The sequence below is a fragment of the Nicotiana sylvestris genome, chromosome 6 (genome assembly GCF_000393655.2).
Source record: "Nicotiana sylvestris chromosome 6, ASM39365v2, whole genome shotgun sequence".
NCBI lineage: Eukaryota > Viridiplantae > Streptophyta > Magnoliopsida > Solanales > Solanaceae > Nicotiana > Nicotiana sylvestris.
In genome coordinates, this window is record NC_091062.1 from 138801837 (window position 1) to 138827744 (window position 25908).

General features: G+C 34.7%; 2 protein-coding genes, 1 non-coding gene and 1 pseudogene across 3 annotated transcripts; 2 read left to right on the plus strand and 2 right to left on the minus strand.

Moving 5' to 3' along the window:
* Window positions 1-783: 783 nt before the first annotated feature.
* On the plus strand, window positions 784-1497 carry LOC104230482 (large ribosomal subunit protein eL27-like). Its single transcript, XM_009783306.2, has one exon. It carries the CDS (start codon window positions 867-869, stop codon window positions 1272-1274), a length of 408 nt encoding a protein of 135 aa, XP_009781608.1. The 5' UTR covers window positions 784-866; the 3' UTR covers window positions 1275-1497.
* A 5193-nt stretch (window positions 1498-6690) lies between these two features.
* On the minus strand, window positions 6691-7827 carry LOC104230483 (tetrapyrrole-binding protein, chloroplastic). Its single transcript, XM_009783307.2, has one exon. The coding sequence runs from the start codon at window positions 7733-7735 to the stop codon at window positions 6944-6946; it is 792 nt and encodes a 263-aa protein (XP_009781609.2). The 5' UTR covers window positions 7736-7827; the 3' UTR covers window positions 6691-6943.
* Window positions 7828-8464: 637 nt separating this feature from the next.
* TRNAT-UGU (transfer RNA threonine (anticodon UGU)) lies at window positions 8465-8536 on the plus strand. Its single transcript has one exon. It is a non-coding gene; the product is annotated as a tRNA-Thr (tRNA).
* Window positions 8537-10777: 2241 nt separating this feature from the next.
* On the minus strand, window positions 10778-21926 carry LOC104239069 (LL-diaminopimelate aminotransferase, chloroplastic-like; annotated as a pseudogene).
* Window positions 21927-25908: the final 3982 nt, after the last annotated feature.

The following is a 25908-nucleotide window of genomic DNA, read 5'->3' on the forward strand; positions in this document are numbered from 1 at the left end:
TTTCTGCTTCTTCAAAATTGCTTCAGCTTCTAGCCAAAAATATTTTTTTCTCCCTAAAAAAGCTTGTCCAAACACAGAGGCGGATCTAAAATGTTATAGCATGGGTGCACCACTAAAGAAATGAGAAAAAAAAATGTATTAAGTGGGAATTGATCCCTGCTCATCTAAGTAAATAATTCAACATTCAACCAAGTGCACCATCTAGCTTACATAGAGTATGGGTGCCAACGGATAATATTAGATTAATTCTAGAAAATATGTACATAAAATACCTAATTTGGCGGAAAGATCATGGTTTCACGTGCCATATAAATTAAGCTATAAATCCGCCCTAGGCCAAACACCTCAAGTTGAGGTTTTTTTTTTTTTAAAAAAAATACTTTTGGATCATGGAGAAGCTTGGCCAAACAGGCTATTAGTCCTGAATTTCAAATTGACAGTTCAAAAATTCATGACACTTAGTCCTGAATTTCATATTAGCAGCTTAAAATTTAGTACACTAAGTACTGAATTTCAAATTAGCAACTCAAAAATTCAGGATACTTAGTCCTGAAGTTTGGGCGAATTTCTTAATCTTTAAATACATTATAAATTATGGTTATATTCTAAATAGCTTGCTTAAAAGTGGCTACTGGTGCACTTTTCCCCTTGCAGCCTTTTGGTTGAGATTAAGGTCCATTTCATCAAGCTAAAGGCCCAACAGTAATCACTTGGGCCGAAACCCATTCAGAACTAGGGCTTTGGCTTCTTACTTTCAGGCAAGCCACCCTTCCTTTATAAAGCAGAAACTAGGGTTTTACACTCCATTTGCATTCAGCCGAGACAGATTGAATAGAGAGAGAGAGAGAGAATCCGCGGCGGCGAGGATGGTGAAGTTTTTGAAGCCAAACAAAGCTGTAATCATTCTTCAAGGCAAATATGCCGGTCGTAAGGCAGTGATCATTAGGGCATTTGATGAAGGAACAAGGGACAGGCCATACGGCCATTGTTTGGTTGCAGGTATTTCCAAGTACCCTAAGAAGGTGATCCGAAAGGACTCAGCCAAAAAGCAGGCGAAGAAGTCACGTGTCAAGACTTTCATCAAGCTCGTGAATTACAACCACATCATGCCAACTCGTTACACGCTTGACGTGGATCTGAAGGATGTTGTCAACGTGGATGTTCTGCAGTCACGTGACAAGAAGGTTACTGCTGCTAAGGAGGCGAAAGCTAGGCTCGAGGAGCGGTTCAAGACTGGAAAAAATCGTTGGTTCTTCACTAAGCTTAGGTTCTGAGGGAAGGTTGTTTTGGTCCTTGCACTGCTGGTAATTTTGATCTCATATGATTAAGATTGACTGAATTTTGATGAATATGGTAATATTAGTAGTGTTAAAGGAGGGATGGATAATGTTTTTATTATTAAGCTACATTTAGTCTGTTTTTTTCTTTGCACTGTTTTGTTGATGAAAAATTACTAGATCTGCTTTTAATTACGCTGATGGTTTCATGTTGTGTCTATTTTATTGCTCTTATGTATATATGTTGTATGTGATTGTTTTCTTATAATGTGTGGTTGCTTCTGGATTGTTATACTAAGTAAGTGCACATGTGCTGCTTGTGTTCTAAGAATTACTCCGTGAGTTTTCTTGGAAATGGTTAAATTGTTTAGTAAGCTTGTTATTTTAAGGCCTGAAGCGTTCACTAGATTATGTAGTGCTTAGCCCAAATAAAGTCAGCATTAATCCTGCTTATAAGTGGGTTGCAGCTTAATGCATTCAGCAGGTAGCTGCTTTATAATTTAGAAGAATTATTCAGCATACTTTTCTACAAGTACTGCTGCCTCTTATTGGTAATCACAATTTAAGCTAGTGGTTTGGTTATGCATTTTTGGTTATTTCTACCATGTGTCCCTCCTATACTAGCTGGTCTTTGGCTGTTTTTCTATTTGAATCCTTAATTCATTTCATTCTTTTGGCCCCATTTCCTTCAAACACAAAATGATCTGTCTTTCAAGTTTTCTAAATGTCAACAAGATCCTATTCTGTCCTGTCATTACAAAGCATAAGTGTAGTAACATCAATTAAGTCCTACTTTTCAATTACTAGGTATCATCTGTATGGATGCTTTGCTTCCATTTAGTTTTGTCATTTGTTAAGTACAAAGTCAGACCCGAGTGCAGGCTCCCGCTCAGGCAAGCTGTTGGGAAGGCATAGTGTAGACAGCCTTACCGCATCGTTGGAGAGGCTATTTCCAATAATTTGAACCCAATTCACCCTTGAAACTCGTAGCATTACTCCATTTTTTTGGCCCACCTTCATCCTTTGTTAAGATGCTGTCTTGTTGTGTATATAGCTCATCCATAATTGGAATAAACTGGTATTAAAGTTGATCCTTGTGTTTAAACTCAGGATTGAGGGAAACTCTTATTTATCTCTTACTGTTTCCCTCGCACTTGTGGGCACTTCATTGGAAGTTATATATTTGATATGCATTGTTTTTCTCAAGAATTCACTGAGTAAATTTTTGACACATCAAGAAAATTTGTCCAGATCAATTTTCCTCTCCTACAAATCTTTGTGAAGTTTCTTCGTGAAAATATAGCATATGTTGTAGATCTGCCTCGTATATGGGTATATATCCAACTCTTCCCCTTCACCCTTATGTGGCCTTAAGTTTGCACACTCTATCTTTGGGTTTTGTTGTATGATTCATAGGTCTTAAGTAATTACAACTCTGAATATCGCCATTTATGTATACATCAGCTTATACAATTTTCTAAGCACTTCTAATCCTCTATAGTGGGTGCACCTTTACACCGGGCCTTGATAACCCTTACATTCCCATCTATGTTAGATTTGTTCTCAACGGATACCAAATACTCCCTTTGTTCAATTTTACTTGGCATGTATACTAAAAAAAGATTTTCATTTTTACTTTTTACTTTACGCATATCAAGAGAATACAATTTTTTTTTCTTTTTATACCCACAATATTTATTACTCATTTCAAATTATTTTCACAAATCCAATAAAATATTCATTAATTAATATGGGTATCATGATAAATTATGCATTTCATTTATTATTTCTGAAGGTGCGTAAAAAGTCAAAACGTGCCAACTAAAAGTGACCAATTAGTTCTTGTCATCATAGTGCGTGTCAATGATTTGGTATATGGTGGAATTGCACTTAATTAGGATGACTGTTGTGATGGAACAAATTTGTTGCTCTTCTAGTTCCTATTTTTATGTACCATGTCATATGGTGTCTGCATATGGAATTGTGGATATATGAGTTAGTTTTCCAATCCGGTATTATTGCCTGTCTAAGAAATTGGTGTTAGTGTGCTCCTAGCTGCGAAGAGAAATAAATTAGTAAAATATGTGAACTGTCAGAGTGAATCCTTCTCAAACTTGGGCAAGATTATGTAGCTTCTGCCCTTGTGGATTACGTCGCCACTTGCTTGGTAGATTTGTCAGGTTTTTCCTTCATACACCACCTTCATAAAATACAATGATATAGGAGTCACTAGGTCTTTTTTTTTTGGCTTATTTTTTCATGTAGTCTATGGAATGACGGCATGAAAGCTCTATCTATATGTTGGTTCTTATCCGCTGAAATTGGCATCTTCTAGTTTCCTAATACTGAACCTCACTATTGTTTAATCCCCATTCTCGCTACTGAGTGAAGAATGCTATGTGGTGAAAAGGAATTATGTCCTGCTTGTTGTTTAATCCTTTGGTTCTTGATATTTTTGACTTTTAATGTGGTAAGTGGTGTATGTATTATGCATCTACTTCATTCTCCGCTGATTACAAAGCATTACTGATGTCAAAATATTGATATGCGAGTCCCAAATTACAAGTAGCTTCACCGCATATTTGTCTTGGTAGTGAGATGTTGAAGTGAATTGATTAGCCGTTGTTTGGGCTAGAGATAAAAGAATACTTGAGCTAATTTGTAAAGTGGAGGGGATTGTCTGCAAAGGACATCTATATGACGTATCTTTTGGTGAATTTTTCACAAGTTCAGTGGTAATGTGCCTATATTAGAAGATTTTGAAAAGGTGCCCAGATTAATGGTCACTATTAAGTGAGACTACCATTATATACCCAAGTTCACATAGAGGGGTCGTTCACATAATTAAGGTCATCTTGTAGTCGAGGCTATACTAACTTCTAAAGGAGGGGGCTCCGGAGGCAGGGTGAAAGGTATGCACTGCACTGGTACTGCTGAAATGAATAGCTAATAACACGATGAAGCAAATATTATTAGGAATTGACTTATACGGAGATTATATAGTACATTTCTACCCTAAGAGCAACTCTATTTTAATTAAGGAAAAGCTCAGGATATGAATTCAATTAGATCTCGACGGTCTTGCAAATTTGAGCACACAAAATCACAACCTGCACATTGTTTCAAGAATGAATTAATTAATTTTTTTCATACATTGCCTTTGGAGTAAATAGTATTGGAGATGTGTTAGGAGTGTTTATGTGAAGAGATTTATTGCTAATTAATGTTAAAAGTTAGATTTCTTAATTTGTGTGAAAATAACCAAAAAATCACTTATTGTGGACCGGAGGGAGTATAACTTAATTATAGCATTGTGTGTATAAATTATTTGTTACGATAAAAAAATAAAGTTACAAGTCACAAGTTACAAGTTAGTGTAACTAACTTAAACTTGTCGTTGAATCTTTGTAGCAATGAGCAAACAAAGAACTATTCCCAACACCTCAAAGCTAAAAAAGACAAGTTAATGGAATAAATAAGCGAAAATTACAGAGGGGTGCGAATTTCTAGTGTCGCCAGATTAATTTATTATCTTTGTCGTAGTGCCATAGGTGTTCTGTAACTGTCCAACTAAAGGGGTCAACATATAGTACAAAGCTATTTTTTGTTAAACAGAGTAATCATAGAATTTCTTATTTTTGTTTAATACATACTAGTTGCCACTTATCATAAATAAAAAAGCTTTTCAACAACGCTTCACCAAATATCCTAAACCATTCATTAACGATAGAACTTATACAAGGGAGAGTATATCAGACTACGAATAACTAAAATATACAATCTTAAGTTAGAAAATGCAATACTCTAAGACTAAGTTTACAAGATTTGTTAAGAAAATTAATTTTGAAATTAAATTAGTAAAACTCACTTTAAAAAAAATTGACATCAAATTCGTAAAAATCCTTTTTACTAATTATATCTTCTTTTTTGCACCAAAACATGTAACCAAGAATTATTGGGATGACCACCAAAGGTGTTGTGCAGTGGATGAACTACTTTTTCCTTAATCAGAGGTCTCGAATTCGAGTCCTCGGTATGGAAAAATCATTGGTAGGGAGCACTTCCCCCTGAATGGGGCCCTACACGACGCGAATCAGGATATATTCGGACTCCAATGCAGATACCGAACATCGAGTAGGAAACCAAAAGAAAATTATGGGGATGAAATTCATAGGTGATCTTAGTATATATGTCAGCAGAGAGAAAAAATGTATAGATAATTTTTTTCCCACTATTTGTGCTAATCATCGTTATATAAGAAAGGTTTGATACTTTGATACATACTTCAACCCTCCTCCTTTTCCTTTTCAAACTTAGGGGTCGTTTGGTAGGGTATATAAGAATAGTGCGGAATAAGGTGTATTAGTAATGCATGTGTTAGTAATGCAAGCATTAGTTATGCAGATAATATTTTTATCTATTGTTTGGTGTGGTGTATTAAAATTATAATGCATTGCATAATTTGTAAGAAAAATAATTGTTTACAAAAATGCCCTCCATATTCTCTAGCCTTAAGGGACTTTAAGGACAATTTTGTCTTTAACCATACTAATGCATGTATTAATAGCCTTGGTATTACTAATACCATGGTTTTCTATACATTACTTATACATAGGATAATATCAAGTATGATTATACACATGTTGAAAAAATGTACCAAATAAAGTATTAGCAATACATAAAGCTAATGCTTGCATTATTTTATCTAATATCTCCTGCCAAACGACCCCTTATACTGAAATTCCTTTGACACACCCCATCTTGACGGAAAATTTTTACACACCAAACATTTCCACAACCATTATTCCCGAAAAATTAATGCAGTATCGGTTAGCATATTAAATAACACCCGAATTATGTTATGATGCAATTCATATTTTATTTAATGCAGAATAAAATATGAAATAAAAATGCATATACTAACAATGAAAGAATAGGCAATACTTACATAATATTCTCTGTATTATATTCAAAACATAAAAATTCTTATATTACTATTCATTATATAATTTTTCGTTTTCATTCTTAATCATTGCATAAAACAATCACCAAAAAAGCCTAAACGAGCCTTGCTGTTAGTTGTAATATTACATGCCTTATAACAGAGAAAAAATAATTTTTAAAAAGTGCATACAGGCCAAAATTCTTTCAATTTCGTTAGGTCTTTTCCATTTCAAAGATGAATTACTATATTTTAAACAAAAAACCACGACAAAAAAAAAAAAAAAAACACAGTCTGGTGCGTAAAGCATTGCGCAATCACACAAAGTAGAGAAAGGTCACATTTCAAAGGGTGTAATACAAGTATTAATAGCTGCTATCACAGTTCAAACTCGTGACTTATAGGTCACAAAAAAATAACTTTATGGGTTTCAAGGGTTCCTTCGAACCGTAACAAATAACAATGCCAAAATTAGATGAGAAGGCAATGAAGAATATTCAGTCAATCAGCACTGTCAATGAACCATGTAATACAAACACATTAAACCCCAAAAATAGAAAATGAAAAACTAGAAGAAGAACCTCCAACTTATGCATTTTTCATAAGAACACATTAAAGAAAAAGGCTCTAGTTCATTCATTTTTTATCACATAATGTTACTACTTTTTTGTGTACTGATTAATAGTAATCACTTTTACAAATAGAGTCAAATCACATTTCAAATTCAAAAGCTGTAATCTGGTTTACCAAATAATTTACTCCTCAAACCACCCAATAATCCTCCTTTCTTTACACTTCCTTTATCTTCCCCAGAAATACTTCCTTGTTTTTCCTCTTCTTTCTCTTCTTCTCCTTCTTCAACAAAAGCAGGATGAGTAAAAATGCTACTCAATAGTTGAGTTCCTCTTAGTGCATTTGTTAGTGGCAAATGTCCTTCTGGGGTTTCCTCATTTAATTCCCAAATAAATTCATTTGGAAATGCCCTGTAATTATACTGGTCTACTTCACTGCTTTCTAGTTTCTTCATCCAACCAACTTTAATAAAAAAACTAGTGAAATCTCTGTTCACTTTGTTCCATATTTTTTTCTGAACACTGTATCCAAATTTGTTGTCACTGTATTTTCTCCAAAGGGAATCAATTTCTTTGAGGTCAGATTCTTGAATGAACTGAACTTCAGAGAAGAAAACATAGCCTCGTTTGACTACTGCTTCTCCGGCTAAAACTATGAGTAGACGCCGAGTTTCCTCGTCAGCTTGTCTGAAGTCTTGAGCTGATAAGTGTTGTTCAAGAACGTCAAATGGGGTGGTGGGGGTAGTGGGGGTGGTGGTGGGGGTGGTTCTGGTGGTGGAGGAAAGTGAAAAAGTGATGAGATTGTGATTGGAAAATGAAGTTGAAGAGGGGTTTTTGGTAATTGGTTTGAGGAAAAAGGAAGAGGAAGAAAAAGGGCAATCAATAGAATGCCTTCTCCTTAATGTATGGTGGTGATGAATGGACTTGAAAGAATTAGTTGCCATTTTCTTGAGAGTGAATTGAGATAGTTTCAACTTTCAAGGAAGAAGTGAATTCTTGAAAAAAAATGTGGTACATTTTAGTTAAGATATAAGAATATGGAGAGAGGGGGTGAAGGGGATAGGGTAGGGGGGGAAAGAGAGGGGGGGATGAGATAAGAAATGAGTGAGAGTGAAAGAAAGAAGTCATCAAAGGAAATATAGTGCTTGAATGAGATTGGCTAGATATGGGTGAGTTTGGATACTCTCTATCACTATCTTCTATCTCTATGGCCAAAAAAATCCAAATTTATTTATTAAAACTTTGACCCCTTTGTTTCTCTTTCAATTCTACTTTTGTGGCATCATCAAAGTTTTTTCTAAATATATTCATTGTAGTTTATGGTGGTTGTTGCCAAGGAAGGAATTTGATAGACCACCATTCGTTCAATTAAGTGGGACCACTAATTTGAAGTAGCTGCTCCTCCGAGTTTTCTTATAAATTATGATTAGGAATAAGTCGAATTTTATGGTGGTCTACCACTAATTTAAGTAACTCTCATAATTTTTAAAGTTTAATAAAATAACAAGAAATGTCGTTTTAGAGCATGGTTTTCACTTTTCAGGAAGAAGGGTTCAATTAGACAAGTAAGAAGTTTGTCAATTTTTTTTGCAGTTTGTATACTTTAATAAAAAAAAAACAAAAGAGGATTTAGTTTTGTTTGTATTATTTAAATTTGCAGGTTCAGACGCAAAGCCCCTGTAGCTCAGTGGTAGAGCGTCAGTCTTGTAAACTGAAGGTCCGTAGTTCGATCCTGCGTGGGGGCAATATATATTTTTATTTTATGTTTATTTTGTTGTCATTAACATAAAATGGCTTCTTACATTATTATAGTTTATATTTATTTTGAAAAAATCTCACTTTATACCCATTAATTCCAAACTATTTACTCTTTAATGTCCAAGTCCAAACTATTTACTACTCCTACCCATACGCCCCAACCTATTTACCCGCCTTTATTATGTTCCTCTTCTTCTTCTTCCTCACTTTACCTTCCTCCAATTCTTTGCTCAACTCCCCATCCATCAATACCCTCCGACGACAGCCTCGACAACTCACCGGTAACTACTATGCCAAGACTTGTCCTAAAGTTGAAATTTTCGTTGGCTCAGTAACCTCCCAGATGTTCAAAGATGCCCCTGCCTCTGGCCCTGCCACCATTCACCTCTTCTTTCATGATTGCTTTGTTGAAGTGGTGCTATTATTTTGAAGATTTATTATTTGATTTGATGTGCTGCTATAAAATATTGCTTATAGTATCTTCGAATAAACTTTCCAGATCTAAATTTTATGTGTATTTGAATATCCACCATTGTTGGGCTTGAAGCTCAATTTTATTTTTGAAGATTTCTTGTTTGATTCAAAGTGGGTGTTGTTAAATATTGCTTATAATACCTTCTAGAAGTTCATACTGAAATTTGATATCATTTGGAGCTGATTTGAGGTGATTGAGATCGAAATCTTAAAAAAAAAATTGAAGAAGAACACAGATACAGTATACCGCCACGGTATACAATATGCTGTAGGAGTATATAGCTATACTGAAACAGTATACTATATACTGCAACGGTATATTGTAATAATCAAAGAAGAACACAGCTACCTAAGAGTATACCGCTACAGTTTACTAATATACTATAGGAGTATATAATTATACTGCAACAATATATTATTATAGTATACAATATATTGTTATGGTATATTGTAATAATATGCAAGATACTGTAACAATATGTTGTAATAGTATACAATATACTATAATAGTATACTTATTACCCGTAAACTCACTTGTCTTTTCTCTTTTAATTTGCTTTAAGTTTTTACCCAGCCTGAGGGGCAAATTGAAAATGCAAAAAAAAAAATAAAAAAAATTATAGTATGCTATATAATGTAACGATATACTCTTACAATTAGATCCTTTTAGAATTTTTTGAAATTTTTATTGATAACTGATATTATTTCAATTTAATAATTGAATTAATTTTTTTTTAACTCTTTGCATACAAATTGTATACCCTATTGGTATAGCTATATACTATACCGGTATCATATGTTAGTTAATATTTTTTTGGTTGTAGTAGCTACATTTAATTTAATTAGTACACAATTTGATTGTTTCTTTAGTAATAATATAAAAAAAAGAATAATAAAAAACAGTGAAAACAATAAATGAAACTAGATTATGAAGAGAAAAAGAATATAAAAAAAGAAGTTAAATGAAATTAGAAAAGGAAAAAATAAAAAAATAAAGAAGAAAACGAGAAAAAAGAAAAGAAAAGAAGCATAGAAATAAAAAAGAATTGGAGAATAAAGAAAAAATTCCCCACAAAACCTACTATGGGTAGGAAATGTAATTAGTTTATGGGTAGGAAAATAAATGGGTAGACAAGGATAAATAGTTTTGTTTTTGTGGGTAACTGTGTCAAAACCCCATTTATTTTGGCGTCCTTAACATAAAATGACTTCTTACATCTTTCTTTTTCTACACCTACTTCTATTTATTTGCTTTTCCTAAACAAAAGCTTTGATTACTAATTCTGTTTTATTCTCACTATTATTTTCAACCTTCCCTTATTTGATGATTTAGTTCAGTTAAATGGGTTCAAAATAGTGATATTCAAACTCATTTGTCGCGCTAATACAATTAACGTCGGGAAAAAGAGTTACATGTTTGAAAGCTATGGGTAATCTAGACAGGATACTGATATTGGGCTAACAGTAAAATGGAAAGAATGTTGTTTTTCCCTTTCTTTCAACAGAAATTTTAAGAAAATGACAGAATAGTTGAAATTTTAAGGCATTCAGAAATCTAATATTAAAAGCTGGCAATTCATGCTATTGGTGGTTTGTACCTTAACGTTCGTACTTTGCTCCGGAAGCATGATGTTTGCTCAAACATTATCACTTTCAACACGTGAAAACCTGTTATTTTGTTTCAACTATTCCTTCCCTTTAAATTCATCATCCGTGTCCATTATGTGTATATGAATCTAATCTTGACAAGAGATAACAAAGAGGAACCAATCACTGGCAATCACAGAATAAGCTTATTCTTCCAAAGCAACAAATTCCATACATGATCAAAATGTTTGAGCATTCAAGATACAGCATCTGAATGAAGCCTCTCAAGGCCAAAAGTGTTTCCCATTTACCTGCATGTTTTCACATGGACATCCAGGCATACGAGTTACTTCACTTGTACAATTCCTTGAATCTTCTGCAAGCTTCTACGACGTTCTCCCTGTGCCCAAATGCACTTACTCTGACAAAACCTTCACCACCAGGTCCAAAACCACTGCCTGGTGTGGTAACGACATGAGTCTTCTCAAGTATCTCGCTGAAAACCTCCCATGAGCTTCGTCCAGGGAAGTGAACCCACACGTAGGGTGCATTTTTACCTCCATACACCTTGTAACCTAGTGACTTAAATGTCTCCATTATGATCTCTGTGTTTTCTTTATAGAAACTAACCACATCCTTCATGGCCTGTGACGCAAAGTCAACATGTTCAAGTAGAGACCTTGAGCCTAGTAAATAATGTTATTATGATTACGCGAATAGGGAGACGAGCAAATGATGAAACTGACCTTGAAACCATCAGGTGAAAGGCAAGCCAGACCGCCAGCTTGAGCGATATTGGATGCTGAAGCTAGTACAAACAATGCGATTGAAGTCTTTTGCTACAGGAAATCCATCAGAATATAGGAGTGCTTTGGGAATTGCAGTCCAACCTAAACGAACTCCAGTGAAACCAGCATACTTCGAAAACGATGAAACCTCAATGGCAACCTGCAAGTCCAGTACATCATGCTTCTTGCATCGCTTAGAAACAATCCACTTATTAATGTAGAGAATCATGCAATAAACACTGTACACCAGACGTAAGGAGAAAATGCAGCACAAAAAAGTCAACTGAAAATATGACAACTCTATAAGAAGCTCTGCAACTTCTAGAAAAAGACATGTGAGGAAGCAAGAAGGATCAGAAGAAAGTCCCTGCAATTAACCAGGGGATAAAAAGCACTTATTGAATAGACTTGAGATAACCTTACTACAGAGTGCCATTGAAGAACAGGGGAAGAAGATGACTTGGAAGATCACTCACAAACTAGTTTGATGAGGTTCAACTACGGCAAAAGATAAACGAAGGAGAAGGACAAGAAGATGAATTAGAAGGAAAGGTCCCAACAAATTGCATGGATGATATAATAAACCAGCTAAAAGTCTCAATTGAACAGTCTGCTCATGTCATTTTTTCCACAGTAAAAATTAGAAAGAGAATGTAGGAGAAGAAAAGAAATCTATATAAAATACAAAAAATGTCATGGAGGATATGTACGAAAAAGCCCCACAAGTGTGAGAATAGTGGTAGGAGATACAAAAGAGTTTTCCATAACCATGAAGATCTGAATTGAGCCTGTACTTGCTTATCCGCATTATGGATGAGCTAACCAATAGTATGCAGGATGAGGTCTTGGCTATTTGCTATGGCATTCTAATTTTTAATCACTATCTTTTCTATCCTTTCTGAAGCAAGCCAAGATGGAGAATTTTCAAATTGTGTTCCATTTTTAATCAGTTCACTAAAGAGGAAAATAGACATGCAAGGACTAGAAGCGTATAGCCCTAACACTACATTTTGGATCTCCTAGTATGTTATTTGCAAATGATATTGAGTTAATTGAGAAATTAGTGAGGGTGTTGTTAACAGAAAGTTTGAACTATGGAGAGCACTCTAGAGAATACGAATTTTAGGATTAGTAGGGGTATAGGTATCGCAAGTTTAGCCACCATAATGCAAAAGATTGATACAACTAATCAATATGAAAATACTGAATACTAGAATGAAATAGGTCCAAATAGAGCGAAATCAATAGTGAGAATGCATATGCTGACCCTAACTAGCTGAAGATTGTTCTGGGATTAAAAAGAACAACAGAACGAAGTGATATGCAGACATTATGAGTTTTAGTCATCTACAGCATTACATGCTACAGGGTCTGAACAAACGATAGCAGAAGCTTTCACAAGAAAACAACATAAAGCTTAATGTTGACCAAATAAAATGATCCTGACTTACCTCTTTGGCTCCAGGAATCTCAAAGATGGACTTTGGACTGTCGTCACATATATACATTGCATATGCAGAATCATAAACAAGGATTGAGCCATTGTTTTTAGCAAATTGCACCAATTTAGTTAGCTGTGTTGAAGTTTGGCAAATTTGTCCCACATCGGTGGGCTCTTGAATTTTGGGGGGATTTTCCCCCTATAAAAGAAGGCCTAATGTTTAGGATTTAAACACACCTCTCATTTGCCTTCTCATCTGTTTAAGGCATTTGTATCTTCTCTCTTTAGTATTATTTCACTTGTATTTTTGGAGTGGAATAAAATATTGGTTGTGTCCGAGGAGTAGGCAAAATTAGCCGAACCTCGTAAATTCTGGTGTTCCCTTTATTGTTGTTTTATTGTCTTATTTATTATTTGGTGGCTGTCATAATTTTTGGTATAGTAGTTGTGACTTATTCACACTATATACATTTGGCTTCCGCAACAATTGGTATCAGAGCCAAGGTACTGTCTAAGTATGCTCTGTGGTTGCAGCATAGTCTGATCTTCCACATCAGAAAAGATTTATCTTGGTAACTGTGTCAAGATTCTGTCTTAGTATGCTCTGTGGTTGCAGCTTAGTCTGATCTTCCACACCAGAAAGGAAATAATCTTGATTTGTGTCGTCAGCTATTAAATAATATTTGTGTCAAATATGAGACAATAAACAAGAAGAATCTACATCAAGTGTCAACAATACGTCATCATTGGCATCTTCGCTTATGACAAGAATTGTGTCAAATGCGAAATTTGCGGTAGAAATTTTTGACGGGTCCGGACATTTTGGGATGTGGCAAGGCGAGGTTCTAGATGTCCTTTTTCAACAAGGGCTAGATCTGGCCATTGAAGAAAAGAAACCAGATGTTATTGGAGAAGAAGATTGGAAGATTCTCAACCGTGTTGCTTGCGGTACCATTCGATCCTACCTTGCTAGAGAGCAGAAATATCCATACACAAAGGAAACTTCTGCAAGTAAATTATGGAAAGCACTGGAGGATAAATTTTTGAAGAAAAACAGTCAAAATAAATTGTACATGAAGAAGAGACTGTTTCACTTCACCTATGTTCCTGGTACCACGATGAATGAACATATCACCAGTTTCAATAAGTTGGTCACAGATTTGCAAAATATGGATACAACTTATGATGATGGTGACTTGGCCTTGATGTTGTTGGCGTCACTTCCTGATGAGTACGAGCACCTTGAAACTACTCTACTCCATGGAAATGACGAAGTTTCTCTTAGAGAAGTTTGTTCGGCTTTGTACAGCTATGAACAAAGAAAGCGAGAAAAACAGAAGGGCGGAGAAGGAGAAGCACTATTTGTGAGGGGTCGTCCTCAAAATCAAACGAGGACAAAGAAGGGAAGATCCAAGTCAAGATCCAGACCCAGCAAAGATGAATGTGCCTTTTGTCGAGAAAAAGGGCACTGGAAGAAAGACTGTCCGAAGTTGAAGAATAAGGCCAAATATAATAATGGAAAGGCCATTATGGATTCAAATGTAGCTGATTGTGATGATTCAGACTTCTCATTAGTTACAACAGAGTCATCAACATCATCAGACATATGGTTGATGGACTCGGCTTGTAGCCATCATATGTGTCCCAACAGGGACTGGTTTGTGGAATTTCAAGAAGGAGAATATGGAGTCATCCACACAGCGGATAACAGCCCTCTTACCTCATATGGCATTGGTTCAATACGATTAAGGAACCATGATGGAATGATCAGAACATTAACAGATGTTCGATATGTACCGGATTTGAAGAAGAATCTCATCTCTGTGGGAGCCCTGGAATCAAAAGGGTTCAAAATCATTGCAGAAAATGGAGTGATGAGAGTATGCTCCGGTGCACTAGTGGTAATGAAGGCTAATCGGAAGAATAATAATATGTACCGCTATCGTGGCAGTACAGTTATTGGGACAGCGACAGTGACATCCAGTGACGACAAAGAGGCAGAAGCAACCAAGCTATGGCACATGCGCTTGGGACATGCTGGAGGAAAATCCTTGAAAACTCTATCAGATCAAGGATTGTTAAAAGGAGTAAAGACTTGCAACTTGGAGTTTTGTGAGCATTGTGTCAAAGGGAAACAGACAAGGGTTAAATTTGGTACAGCGATCCATAATACTAAAGGCATTTTGGATTATGTACACTCTGATGTTTGGGGTCCTTCCAAAACACCTTCATTGGGTGGGAAACACTATTTTGTAACCTTTGTTGATGATTTTTCCCGAAGAGTATGGGTGTATACAATGAAGAGCAAAGATGAAGTGTTGGGAATTTTTCTCAAATGGAAGACGATGGTGGAGAATCAAACAGGCAAGAGGATCAAGTGTATTCGCACAGACAATGGAGGTGAATACAAAAATGATCATTTCAATAAGGTCTGTGAAAATGATGGCATCGTCCGACATTTCACTGTTAGACATACACCATAACAGAATGGAGTGGCAGAACGTATGAACCGGACCTTGCTGGAGAAGGTACGGTGTATGTTGTCCAATGCTGGCTTGGGCAAAGAATTTTGGGCTGAGGCAATTACATATGCATGCCACCTCATTAATCGCTTACCATCTGCTGCTATTGATGGCAAGACACCATTTGAAAAATGGTATGGAAAACCTGCTGTAGATTATAACTCTTTGCACGTGTTTGGCTCAACTGCATATTATCATGTGACGGAGTCAAAATTAGATCCAAGGGCAAAGAAGGCTATTTTTATGGGAATTACTTCTGGAGTCAAAGGATATCGCTTATGGTGTCCTATGACAAAGAAAGTAATATTCAGCAGGGATGTTACCTTTGATGAATCTATGGTAAATAAGGTAACAGAAGATACCAAACAAAATAAAGGTGCTTCTAAGCAGGTGGAGTTTGAGGGAAAATTTATTTTTCCTACACAAGAAGCAGAGGAGGAAACAAATGAAGATTACCCTCTGGAAGGAGAGCTAGTAGAGGAGATTCCAACTCAGGAACCTCAACAACAACTTGAATCAATAGCAACCAGCAGGCCAAAAAGAACAATAACGAAACTTGTTCGTCTCATAGAGACGGTTGCTTGTGCAACCTCAATTGTAGCTGATGATGTTCCTACCACTTATAAAGATGTTGTCCAAAGTTCAGAAGAAGATAAGTGGAGGATTGCCATGAATGATGAAATACAGTCCCTTCATCAGAATCATACATGGAGATTGGCCAATCTCCCGAAGGGAAAGAAAGCAATTGGGTGCAAATGGGTATTTGCAAAGAAGGAAGGATTTCCTAACCAAGTAGATGTTCGCTACAAAGCAAGATTGGTGGCCAAAGGATATGCTCAAAAGGAGGGAATTGATTACAATGAAGTGTTTTCTCCAGTTGTAAAACATTCCTCCATTAGAATTATGTTGGCTTTGGTAGCACAATTGGATTTGGAACTAGTTCAGATGGATGTAAAAACTGCGTTTTTACATGGAAACTTGGAGGAGGAAATCTACATGACTCAGCCAGAAGGATTCAAAGTTGCTGGAAAAGAAAATATGGTGTGCAAACTTGAAAAATCGTTGTACGGATTGAAACAATCTTCTAGACAATGGTACAAGCGATTTGACGAGTTTATGTTGCGGCAAGGGTACAAGAGAAGCAAATACGATCATTGTGTGTATTTGCACAAGCTTAAAGATGGTTCCTTTGTATATCTTCTCCTATATGTTGATGATATGTTGATAGCTTCCAAGAATTTGGAAGAAATTGATAAGTTGAAGATTCAACTGAAAAAGGAGTTCGAGATGAAGGATCTGGGTGAGGCAAAGAAAATTCTTGGCATGGAGATAATTAGAGATAGACGTTCAAAGAAACTATGTTTATCTCAGAAAGAATATTTGAAGAGAGTACTACAACGTTTTGGCATAGATGACAAGACTAAGCCAGTTAGTACTCCACTTGCTCCCCATTTTAAGCTAAGTACTACTATGTCGCCAATGGATGAAGCTGAACGAGAGTATATGTCAAAGGTACCATACGCAAATGCTGTTGGTAGCTTGATGTATGCAATGGTTTGCACAAGGCCTGACATTTCACAAGCTGTTGGAGTTATTAGCAGATATATGCACAATCCAGGGAAGGAGCATTGGCAAGCTGTGAAGTGGATTCTACGGTATATTCATAATACTGTAGATGTCGGGTTAGTTTTTGAGCAGGAAGACAATCAGTCTGTAGTTGGATATTGTGACTCAGATTTTGCGGGTGATCTGGACAAACGAAGATCAACTACTGGTTATGTGTTTACTTTTGCAAAGGCACCAGTTAGTTGGAAGTCTACTTTGCAGTCAACAGTTGCTTTGTCTACAACAGAGGCAGAGTACATGGCTATTACAGAGGCTGTGAAAGAGGCAATTTGGCTTCAAGGATTGCTAAAGGAGCTTGGTGTTGAACAAAAAGGTATCACAATTTTTTGTGATAGTCAAAGTGCTATTCAATTAGCGAAGAACCAAGTGTATCATGCAAGGACGAAGCACATTGATGTTCGGTATCATTTCGTACGATAAATCATAGAAGAAGGTGGAGTCACGGTGAAGAAAATTCATACTACAGAGAATCCTGCTGATATGCTGACAAAGGTGGTGACTGCGGTCAAGTTTCAACATTGTTTGGATTTGATCAACATTGTTGAAAACTGAAGATTAAAGATGAAGACACAATCAAAATTTGTTATTGAGAGAAAATTGAAGATGTGGAATTTTGCCAAGGTGGAGATTTGTTGAAGTTTGGCAAATTTGTCCCACATCGGTGGGCTCTTGAATTTTGGGGGGATTTTCCCCTATAAAAGAAGGCCTAATGTTTAGGATTTAAACACACCTCTCATTTGTCTTCTCATCTGTTTAAGGCATTTGTATCTTCTCTCTTTAGTATTATTTCACTTGTATTTTTGGAATGGAATAAAATATTGGTTGTGTCCGAGGAGTAGGCAAAATTAGCCGAACCTCGTAAATTCTGGTGTTCCCTTTATTGTTGTTTTATTGTCTTATTTATTATTTGATGGCTGTCATAATTTTTGGTATACTAGTTGTGACTTATTCACACTATATACATTTGGCTTCTGCAACAAGCTGCTCCCTTGATGCCGCAGCACCAGTTGGATTATTAGGCGAACAGAAAAATATAATATCTGTCCGAGGAATACTGGATAAATCAGGAAAGAACCCATTTTCTGGAGTACATCTCATGTATGCAATATTCCCGTACCACATCCTTTTGAAACTGACCAGTTTGGCCCATAATAACACTGGAATCCACATAAGCCTACAGTAGAAACAACAATCAAGGCTTACATCAGAATCTTACACACATCATCAGATATGAGAGCCTCTCTCCAAGGAGTGGTAAAGAAAGCAAGAGGTACTCCTACAGACTATAACGAGCCTAACAAATAACAGGAAAATTTGCAATTAGATTCTTTAATGTTGATGATGATGATAATAATAATAATAATAATAAAAGATGTATCAATAGCCTTTACAAGAGTATAAAAGTCCGTGCTATGTTATAAACAAGTACCACTTCACTTAAATCTCACAATGATATGAAAAATCATTGAACAAAATAGACACAGCAAATCAACAATATGCAGGTAACCTGGATGGGCATTTTTCATTTTTGTCAAAAAAAGCCTGAAAATTTTACCGGATATGATGGGTCTTGCACGGCCATCGTCACATTAGACCCAAAGAGAACCTAAGATACAGTCAAGAAATACAAAAAACTGTTAGTGAAAGACTTAAAGACAGCGGCTATAATAAAAGACCACTTAATACAGAGAAAACCAAACCTGAAGCCGAGATATATCACTTTTGGCACCATCAGAGACAAAGATCTCATCTTCCTCTATTCCAACATTTGCATAAAAGGTAGAAGCAATGGAGGCTCTAAGTTGCTGCTCATGCGGAAAAAGATCAACATCATTCTTAGAGTTATTCTGACAGCTGACTTACACTTAAATCGCGAATTAAATGCTACGAACGAAAAATACGGAGAACATAGAGTAATTTTCTTTTATGTCTATCTTAAAGCAAGGCTCCAAGATAACCACTTGAAAATAGCCAAACATGAAACGTGTCATTTCACTCTCGTTTTTTTTTTTTTTTTACCTTGGTAGCCAAACCAAGAAAGTGTCCAATAAATGCTAATTACAAAGTGGTAATAGATTATTGTTGATATAATATACGGAAATGAATTTAGATGCTTCAGAAATTCCAGCTGTTCACGCCTTTTAGACATTATGACAAAAGAGGAAGTTTTTAACTTCTAGCGCGTGGACCACTGGACAAAGAAGATAGTAATGCATTTGAGGAAAGAAGATACAAAATGAACAAAGAAATAGGCATAAATAGAGGAAAGGCAAACTATAAGCGCGCATGCAAAGCATCATTTATTCTTGTCGCAGAAAAAGGAAGAGAATCAAGAAATGGACTATAAACAATAGAACTAATATCATATTACAGAAATATGGAGGGGGGAAAGGGCGCGAGAGCCACTACTTACTTTTTCTCCTTGCTCAGCACCATAACCACTGTAACCCTTTAATGTTGACAAGTCATGTGCTCTCTGCCAATGAGTAGAGTAAGGAAAACAAAATCAAGAACAGGAAGTTGGTTATCGACTTAGAGTTCAATAAGCAGAATAGATTAAAAATAGAAACTACTCGTGAAGTTAAATGGCAGTCCATGTAGGCATGCTGAATTCTATCAACACAAATATCTAGAAACATGTTCATTATAAAACCAAATGTTACCAGATAAATGGTTTTTTGCCAGTAATCCTATCATCGGTCAAACAGACCAGGATACGAAATACAGCAAAACTCGAAGTTTTCACTGATAACAAAACACTAAAGCGTGATAGAGATGTCAAATGACCCCTGAACATCAGAAACTGTATCCTGTCTTTACAAAATTCACAAACAAGGCTATCAGCATTACCTGTGCCATGGCAGAACTTATGAATTCAGGAATGGGCTCAGTAGTGTCACCAATTCCAAGGCTTATAATTTGAGCATCAGGGTGTTTCAACATGTGTGCAGATCTTCTTCTTGCGATCTAACTTCACCAAAGACAGATTGTTTAGAACTTAACTCCAATTAAGTAGGAGAGAATGTCTACAAAATAAGAATTAAAGTATTTTAGTTTATTACTATAAAGTGTCTTCTTTCCCCTATTTCAAGATAGAAGCATAGAGGGGTAATGGCGGTATAAAATCAGCCAACCTACATCCAGCTTAAAAAGCAAATAATTTTGCTTCGGGGAACTAAATCTGCTCGTTGTCTCATCATAATTCCACATTACTGCTATATCATCTAAATTAATCTTTTATTTGCATGAGCACAAAAGCAATGCCTCCAATTTATTCCAAGCAATGTGTCCAACTTCTTCTCTAATCTCGTACAGCTAATTCAATATAAGAAGCATCTTCAATTGCAAAGTAACTTAAGTAAACAGATAACGACAATCAACTCAATAGAAAAGTACCATCTGAAATACAGACCACAGGAAAAAGATAACCAGCTTGTAGTTTAGTTAAGTTCTCATTGCGAGAGACCTTTGTCTTGTAAGCTTCAAGCAACACAAGAATTTTGTTAGTGCAGTCAAATCTCAAGAAATTGCATATCTATTTAAATGGACAAATACAGGTGAGACTAAGATGGACAGGTGTTTACTCTTTATCATCGTCAAAAGACAATTTTTTTACAATTATTTCAAAAACGTGCACGTAGCAACTGTTTTGACTCTTCACTTTGCTTCTCAGCGAGTTAAAAGCAATACATATGCAATTGCAAACATTGATTAGTTTAAAGTTCTCAAATACCGATTCAAAAGCTCTAATTGATCCATATTGCACTGGCTCGCAGTCTACTATTTGCATTAATACATCTTGGCAATTCAACAGAAGAACACCTTTGACCCCCAAGAGAAAAACAGAAGAACACCACAAAATGTGAAACAATTTGCACTAGGAAACAACATTAACATAAAGGCTTACAAGTCTCCGTAGAGGGTGTTTCAACACATCTGACAATACCACCGGTTTTGCCTGGCAGCGACACATTCTGGCTCCTGCAACAATTAATGCACACTTTTACATTAGCAAACATTGCATACACCAGGAATGAAAACACTCAGGATTACCAAAGTATTAATGGAAGCAACAATTGTTTTTTACTGCATTCTCATCAATGCATTTAGTCATGAATAAACCAATGCAGATGAGATTCTCAGTCAGTTCACTCACTACTAAACTCATCCCAGCCTGTAAATGCTATAAATGGGGGATATTTTGTTCAATAAAGGAAAAAGAGAGTCCTCCCCTTCGTGTAAGTCAAAATGAAAACACTAACAAAAAGCAAAACAAAACGCTCTATCATCAAATTATAGAAAAATAAAGAGTCAAATTCAAGAATCAGTAGAATTAGATATTTAAACCGCACCACCAAAGGTTGTGATAGAATAGATAGGATCCCTTCACCTTAACGAGAGCCCTGTGAGTGAAAAACATCTTGGTATGAGCTCATTCCCCTTTAATGGCCTAAGGCGGCGCGGCCCCAATGTTGGTACCCCACTCTAGGTAGGAAACCAATAAAAGAAAGATACAACCCCCAGGTCTTTGGAGGAAGAAAACAAGGGTCAGACATAAAAATCGGTAACAAAACCTTATTTTCTATCATGAAATAAAAAAACTAAAAAAAAAATGAATAACTGAAGCTGAAGCGAGTCAGAATGCTTGAAGGTATAGTGGACCTTTATTCTCTCCTGCTTCATCTAATTCTTAAAGATTGAATTTTTACCAGCTAAAGAGACAAGCAATGTCGATAACTAACGCAGTTGATAACATTCAAATAAAAAATACTATGAATTGAAACTATACCACTAAAAAAATAGAATTGGAACTGAGTTAGGAAATCAAACAAAACGTAGGAGATGAAATTTGGTACCTGAGACGGAGTTTGTGCTGACCCAAGAAAGTAGAAGTTGATGAAGAGATTGAAGTGGAAAGACTTTGCTGAATAGCTGCCATTGTTTCCTGTTAGAACAAATCACGTTATCTCATCCCCTCAAAAACCAAAAAGCTGCTTTAAGAAACCCTATTTGCAGGAGTGTCCTTACTCCGTTTGTTTATTATAGAGGAAACTACACAAGATGCCTACGGTGGCCATTTATATTACCCGTTTCTACCCATTTTTAAAATAATTACATAAATTGTCTAAACAATCGGAACAAATTACCCGCCTACTCACAACCCTTCCCTTAAGCCACGAGACCCATTTACAGATATTTAATGAGTTATTTAATTCTCTTGTCCGCTTGTTTGTTATTAAATTCCAAGGATCCATAGTTAAATCCTTATAACCACCAACTGCCACGTAACTTTTCTTGACCTCAATCCCTTTCCGTTTGCTAATGAACCTTTTCCTTTTTTCTTTGGTAATTAATATTTTCATTTCTCAACAAATATTACATATTGCAATCAAGCTTAATCTGAACATACGCCTCAGATTTTAGCTCCATTCCCTGGCCTCATTTACTAGAACCTTTTCTTTTATTTACATGTAGGTTAGGTCCTTCACTCATCAACTTGTAACTTAATATATCCCAAGGTTATTTAATTTGTTACACTCATGTAATGCCATATATCTCATATTTAGCTATATTATATTCTTAAATTAAAATTAGCACAAAATAATTATAAAAATTTGCGAGGCAGACAAGTCTGATTTCAATAAAGCATCAAGATAAAGGTAACATCAGGGAGTATACTCTTACAATTAGGCACTTTTAGAATTTTTTGAAATTTTTATTGACAACTAATATTATTTCAATTTAATAATTGAATTAAAAAATAATTAAACTCTTTGCGTATAATTGTATACCCTGTTGGTATAGCTATATACTGTACTAGTATCATATGTTAGTTGGAACATTTTTTGGTTGTATTAGCTACATTTAATTGGTACACTATTTGATTTTTCTTTAGTAATAGTAGAACAATACAATATCTTGATTTTTTTCAATTTTCCTTTATGCATGTGTATGTAATCATTTTGATTTTGATTTTTTCTTTATGCGTTTTTTCTATACAATAGTATTATAGCACAATATCTTGAAATACATTATTATATTAATATGTGGTACATTATTTTTTAATTTTTCTCTTTATGCACGTGTATTATGTAATAGTAGTATTAAGTAGAACTGTATACCCTATTGGTATAATTATATGTCATATTGGTATCATATGATAGTTGGAATATTTTTTGGTTGTTTTAGCTGCATTTTTAAGCGAATTCTATTCTGAAATGATTTATATGATCATGTTTTGTTGCGTTGGATTTTCTTGTACCTATGGACATAGATTTTGTGCATTATGTAATAGTTTTTATATTTATATGCAGTTGTTGAAATGACCCCGTACAACTATATACCCTATTAGTATAGCTATATACTATATTGGTATCATATGCTAGTTGAATCATTTTTTGGTTGTATTAGCTGCATTTAATTGGTATACTATTTAATTTTCATTTAATAATAGTAATATAGTATAATATTTTAAAATACTTTATTATATTAATATGTGGTACACTATTTTTTTATTTTTCTCTTTATACATGTGTGTTATGTAATAGTAGTGTAGTCATATAGTTGCCGGAAATTAACCAGTAAAATTGTATACCATGTTGGTATAGTTATATACCATATTGGTATCATATGGTAGTTTGAATATTTTTTTGGTTGTTTTAGCTGCATTTTAAGTGAATTCTATTATGAAATTATTTATATGAACATGATTTGTAGTGCTGGAATTTTTTTGTGCTGATGGACATAGATTATGTGCATTATGTAATAGGTTTTATAATTAGAGGCGGAACGACCCCATACAACTATATTCCCTATTAGTATACGGAATGAGCAAGTTGCTTTGCGAATATTTAGCTTGCAATACGAGCATGTAATTTTCTCATACTTTTATTGTATCCTTTAATATTTTGGTACAGTATTATAGTCGCAGATAGTTGTAGCAATATTTCTAGAGCAATCATATAGTCTGTTGGTATATATGTATACCATATTGGTATCATATAGTACTAGAAGTCATTTTTGCTACTTATATTTTTATTGCATTTTTCAATATTCTATTATCATTTCTATTCTAACTAGTATATTTGGAGATTTGGTGGCCGTAGATTATGTTTTCTTGCTCCATAACTAGTTGTGTTATTGCTAATGATAGAGTGTGTACTGATATTTTTAGGAAAAGAAATCAAGGTTTGCATGCAATCACGTGGAATTAGAAAAGGAACAAGAAATGAAGAAGAAAAAGGAAAAAAGAAAAAAAGGAGTCAAATTTGAGTGTGAAATAAGTTACGGTAAAAATAACAATAATACAATTTGGGTAAAAATAAATGAATAAAAGAGAAAAAAGAAAAAATAAGAAGAAAACGAGAAAAAAGAAAAGGAGGAAAGAAAGAAAAAAAGGAAAAAAGAAAAGAAACATAGAAATAAAAAAGAATTGGAGAAAAAAGAGAAAATTTCCCACAAAAACTACTATGGGTAGGAAATCTAATTAGTTTGATAGGTAGAAAAATAAATGGATATATAAAGGTAAATAATTTTATTTTTGTTTGTAAGTGTGCCATTCTCCCATATTTACGGTGGCCATTTATATTACCCGTTTCTACCCATTTTAAAAATAGTTACATAAACTTCTAAACAATCAGAAGAAACTACCCGCCTACTCACAACCCATTCCTTAAGCCACGAGACCCATTTACAGATATTTAATGGGTTATTTAATTCTCTTGTCCGCTTGTTTGTTATTAAATTCCAAGGATCCATAGTTAAATCCTTATAGCCACCAACTGCCCCGTAACTTTTCTTGACCTCAATCCCTTTCTGTTTGCTAATGAACCTTTTCCTTTTTTTTTTGGTAATTAATATTTTCATTTCTCAATAAATATTACATACTGCAATCAAGCTTAATCTGGACATACGCCTCAGATTTTAGCTCCATTCCCTGGCCTCATTTACTGGAACCTTTTCTTTTATTTACATGTAGGTTAGGTCCTTCACTCATCAACTTGTAACTTAATATATCCCAAGGTTATTTAATTTGTTACACTTATGTAATGCCATATATCTCAGATTTAGCTATATTATATTCTTAAATTAAAATTAGCACAAAATAATTATAAAAATTTGCGAGGCAGACAAGTCTGATTTCAATAAAGTATCAAGATAAAGGTAACATCAGGGAGTATACTCTTACAATTAGGCCCTTTTAGAATTTTTTGAAATTTTTATTGACAACTAATATTATTTCAGTTTAATAATTGAATTAAAAAAGAATTAAACTCTTTGCGTATAATTGTATACCCTGTTGGTATAGCTATATACTGTACTAGTATCATATGTTAGTTGGAACATTTTTTGATTGTATTAGCTACATTTAATTGGTACAATATTTGATTTTTCTTTAGTAATAGTAGAACAATACAATATCTTGATTTTTTTCAATTTTCCTTTATGCATGTGTATGTAATCATTTTAATTTTGATTTTTTCTTTATGCGTTTTTTCTATACAATAGTATTATAGCACAATATCTTGAAATACATTATTATATTAATATGTGGTACATTATTTTTTAATTTTTCTCTTTATGCACGTATATTATGTAATAGTAGTATAGTCATATATAGTTGTCTGGAATTAATTAGTAGAACTGTATACCCTATTGGTATAATTATATGTCATATTGGTATCATATGATAGTTGGAATATTTTTTGGTTGTTTTAGCTGCATTTTTAAGCGAATTCTATTCTGAAATGATTTATATGATCATGTTTTGTTGCGTTGGATTTTCTTGTACCTATGGACATAGATTTTGTGCATTATGTAATAGTTTTTATATTTATATGCAGTTGTTGAAATGACCTCGTACAACTATATACCCTATTAGTATAGCTATATACTATATTGGTATCATATGCTAGTTGAAT

What these genes read in the sequence shown, in the direction of transcription:
- LOC104230482 (XM_009783306.2), top strand. Translation starts at nt 867, where the DNA reads ATGGTGAAGTTTTTGAAGCCAAACAAAGCTGTAATCATTCTTCAAGGC.
- LOC104230483 (XM_009783307.2), bottom strand. Translation starts at nt 7,735, where the DNA reads ATGGCAACTAATTCTTTCAAGTCCATTCATCACCACCATACATTAAGG.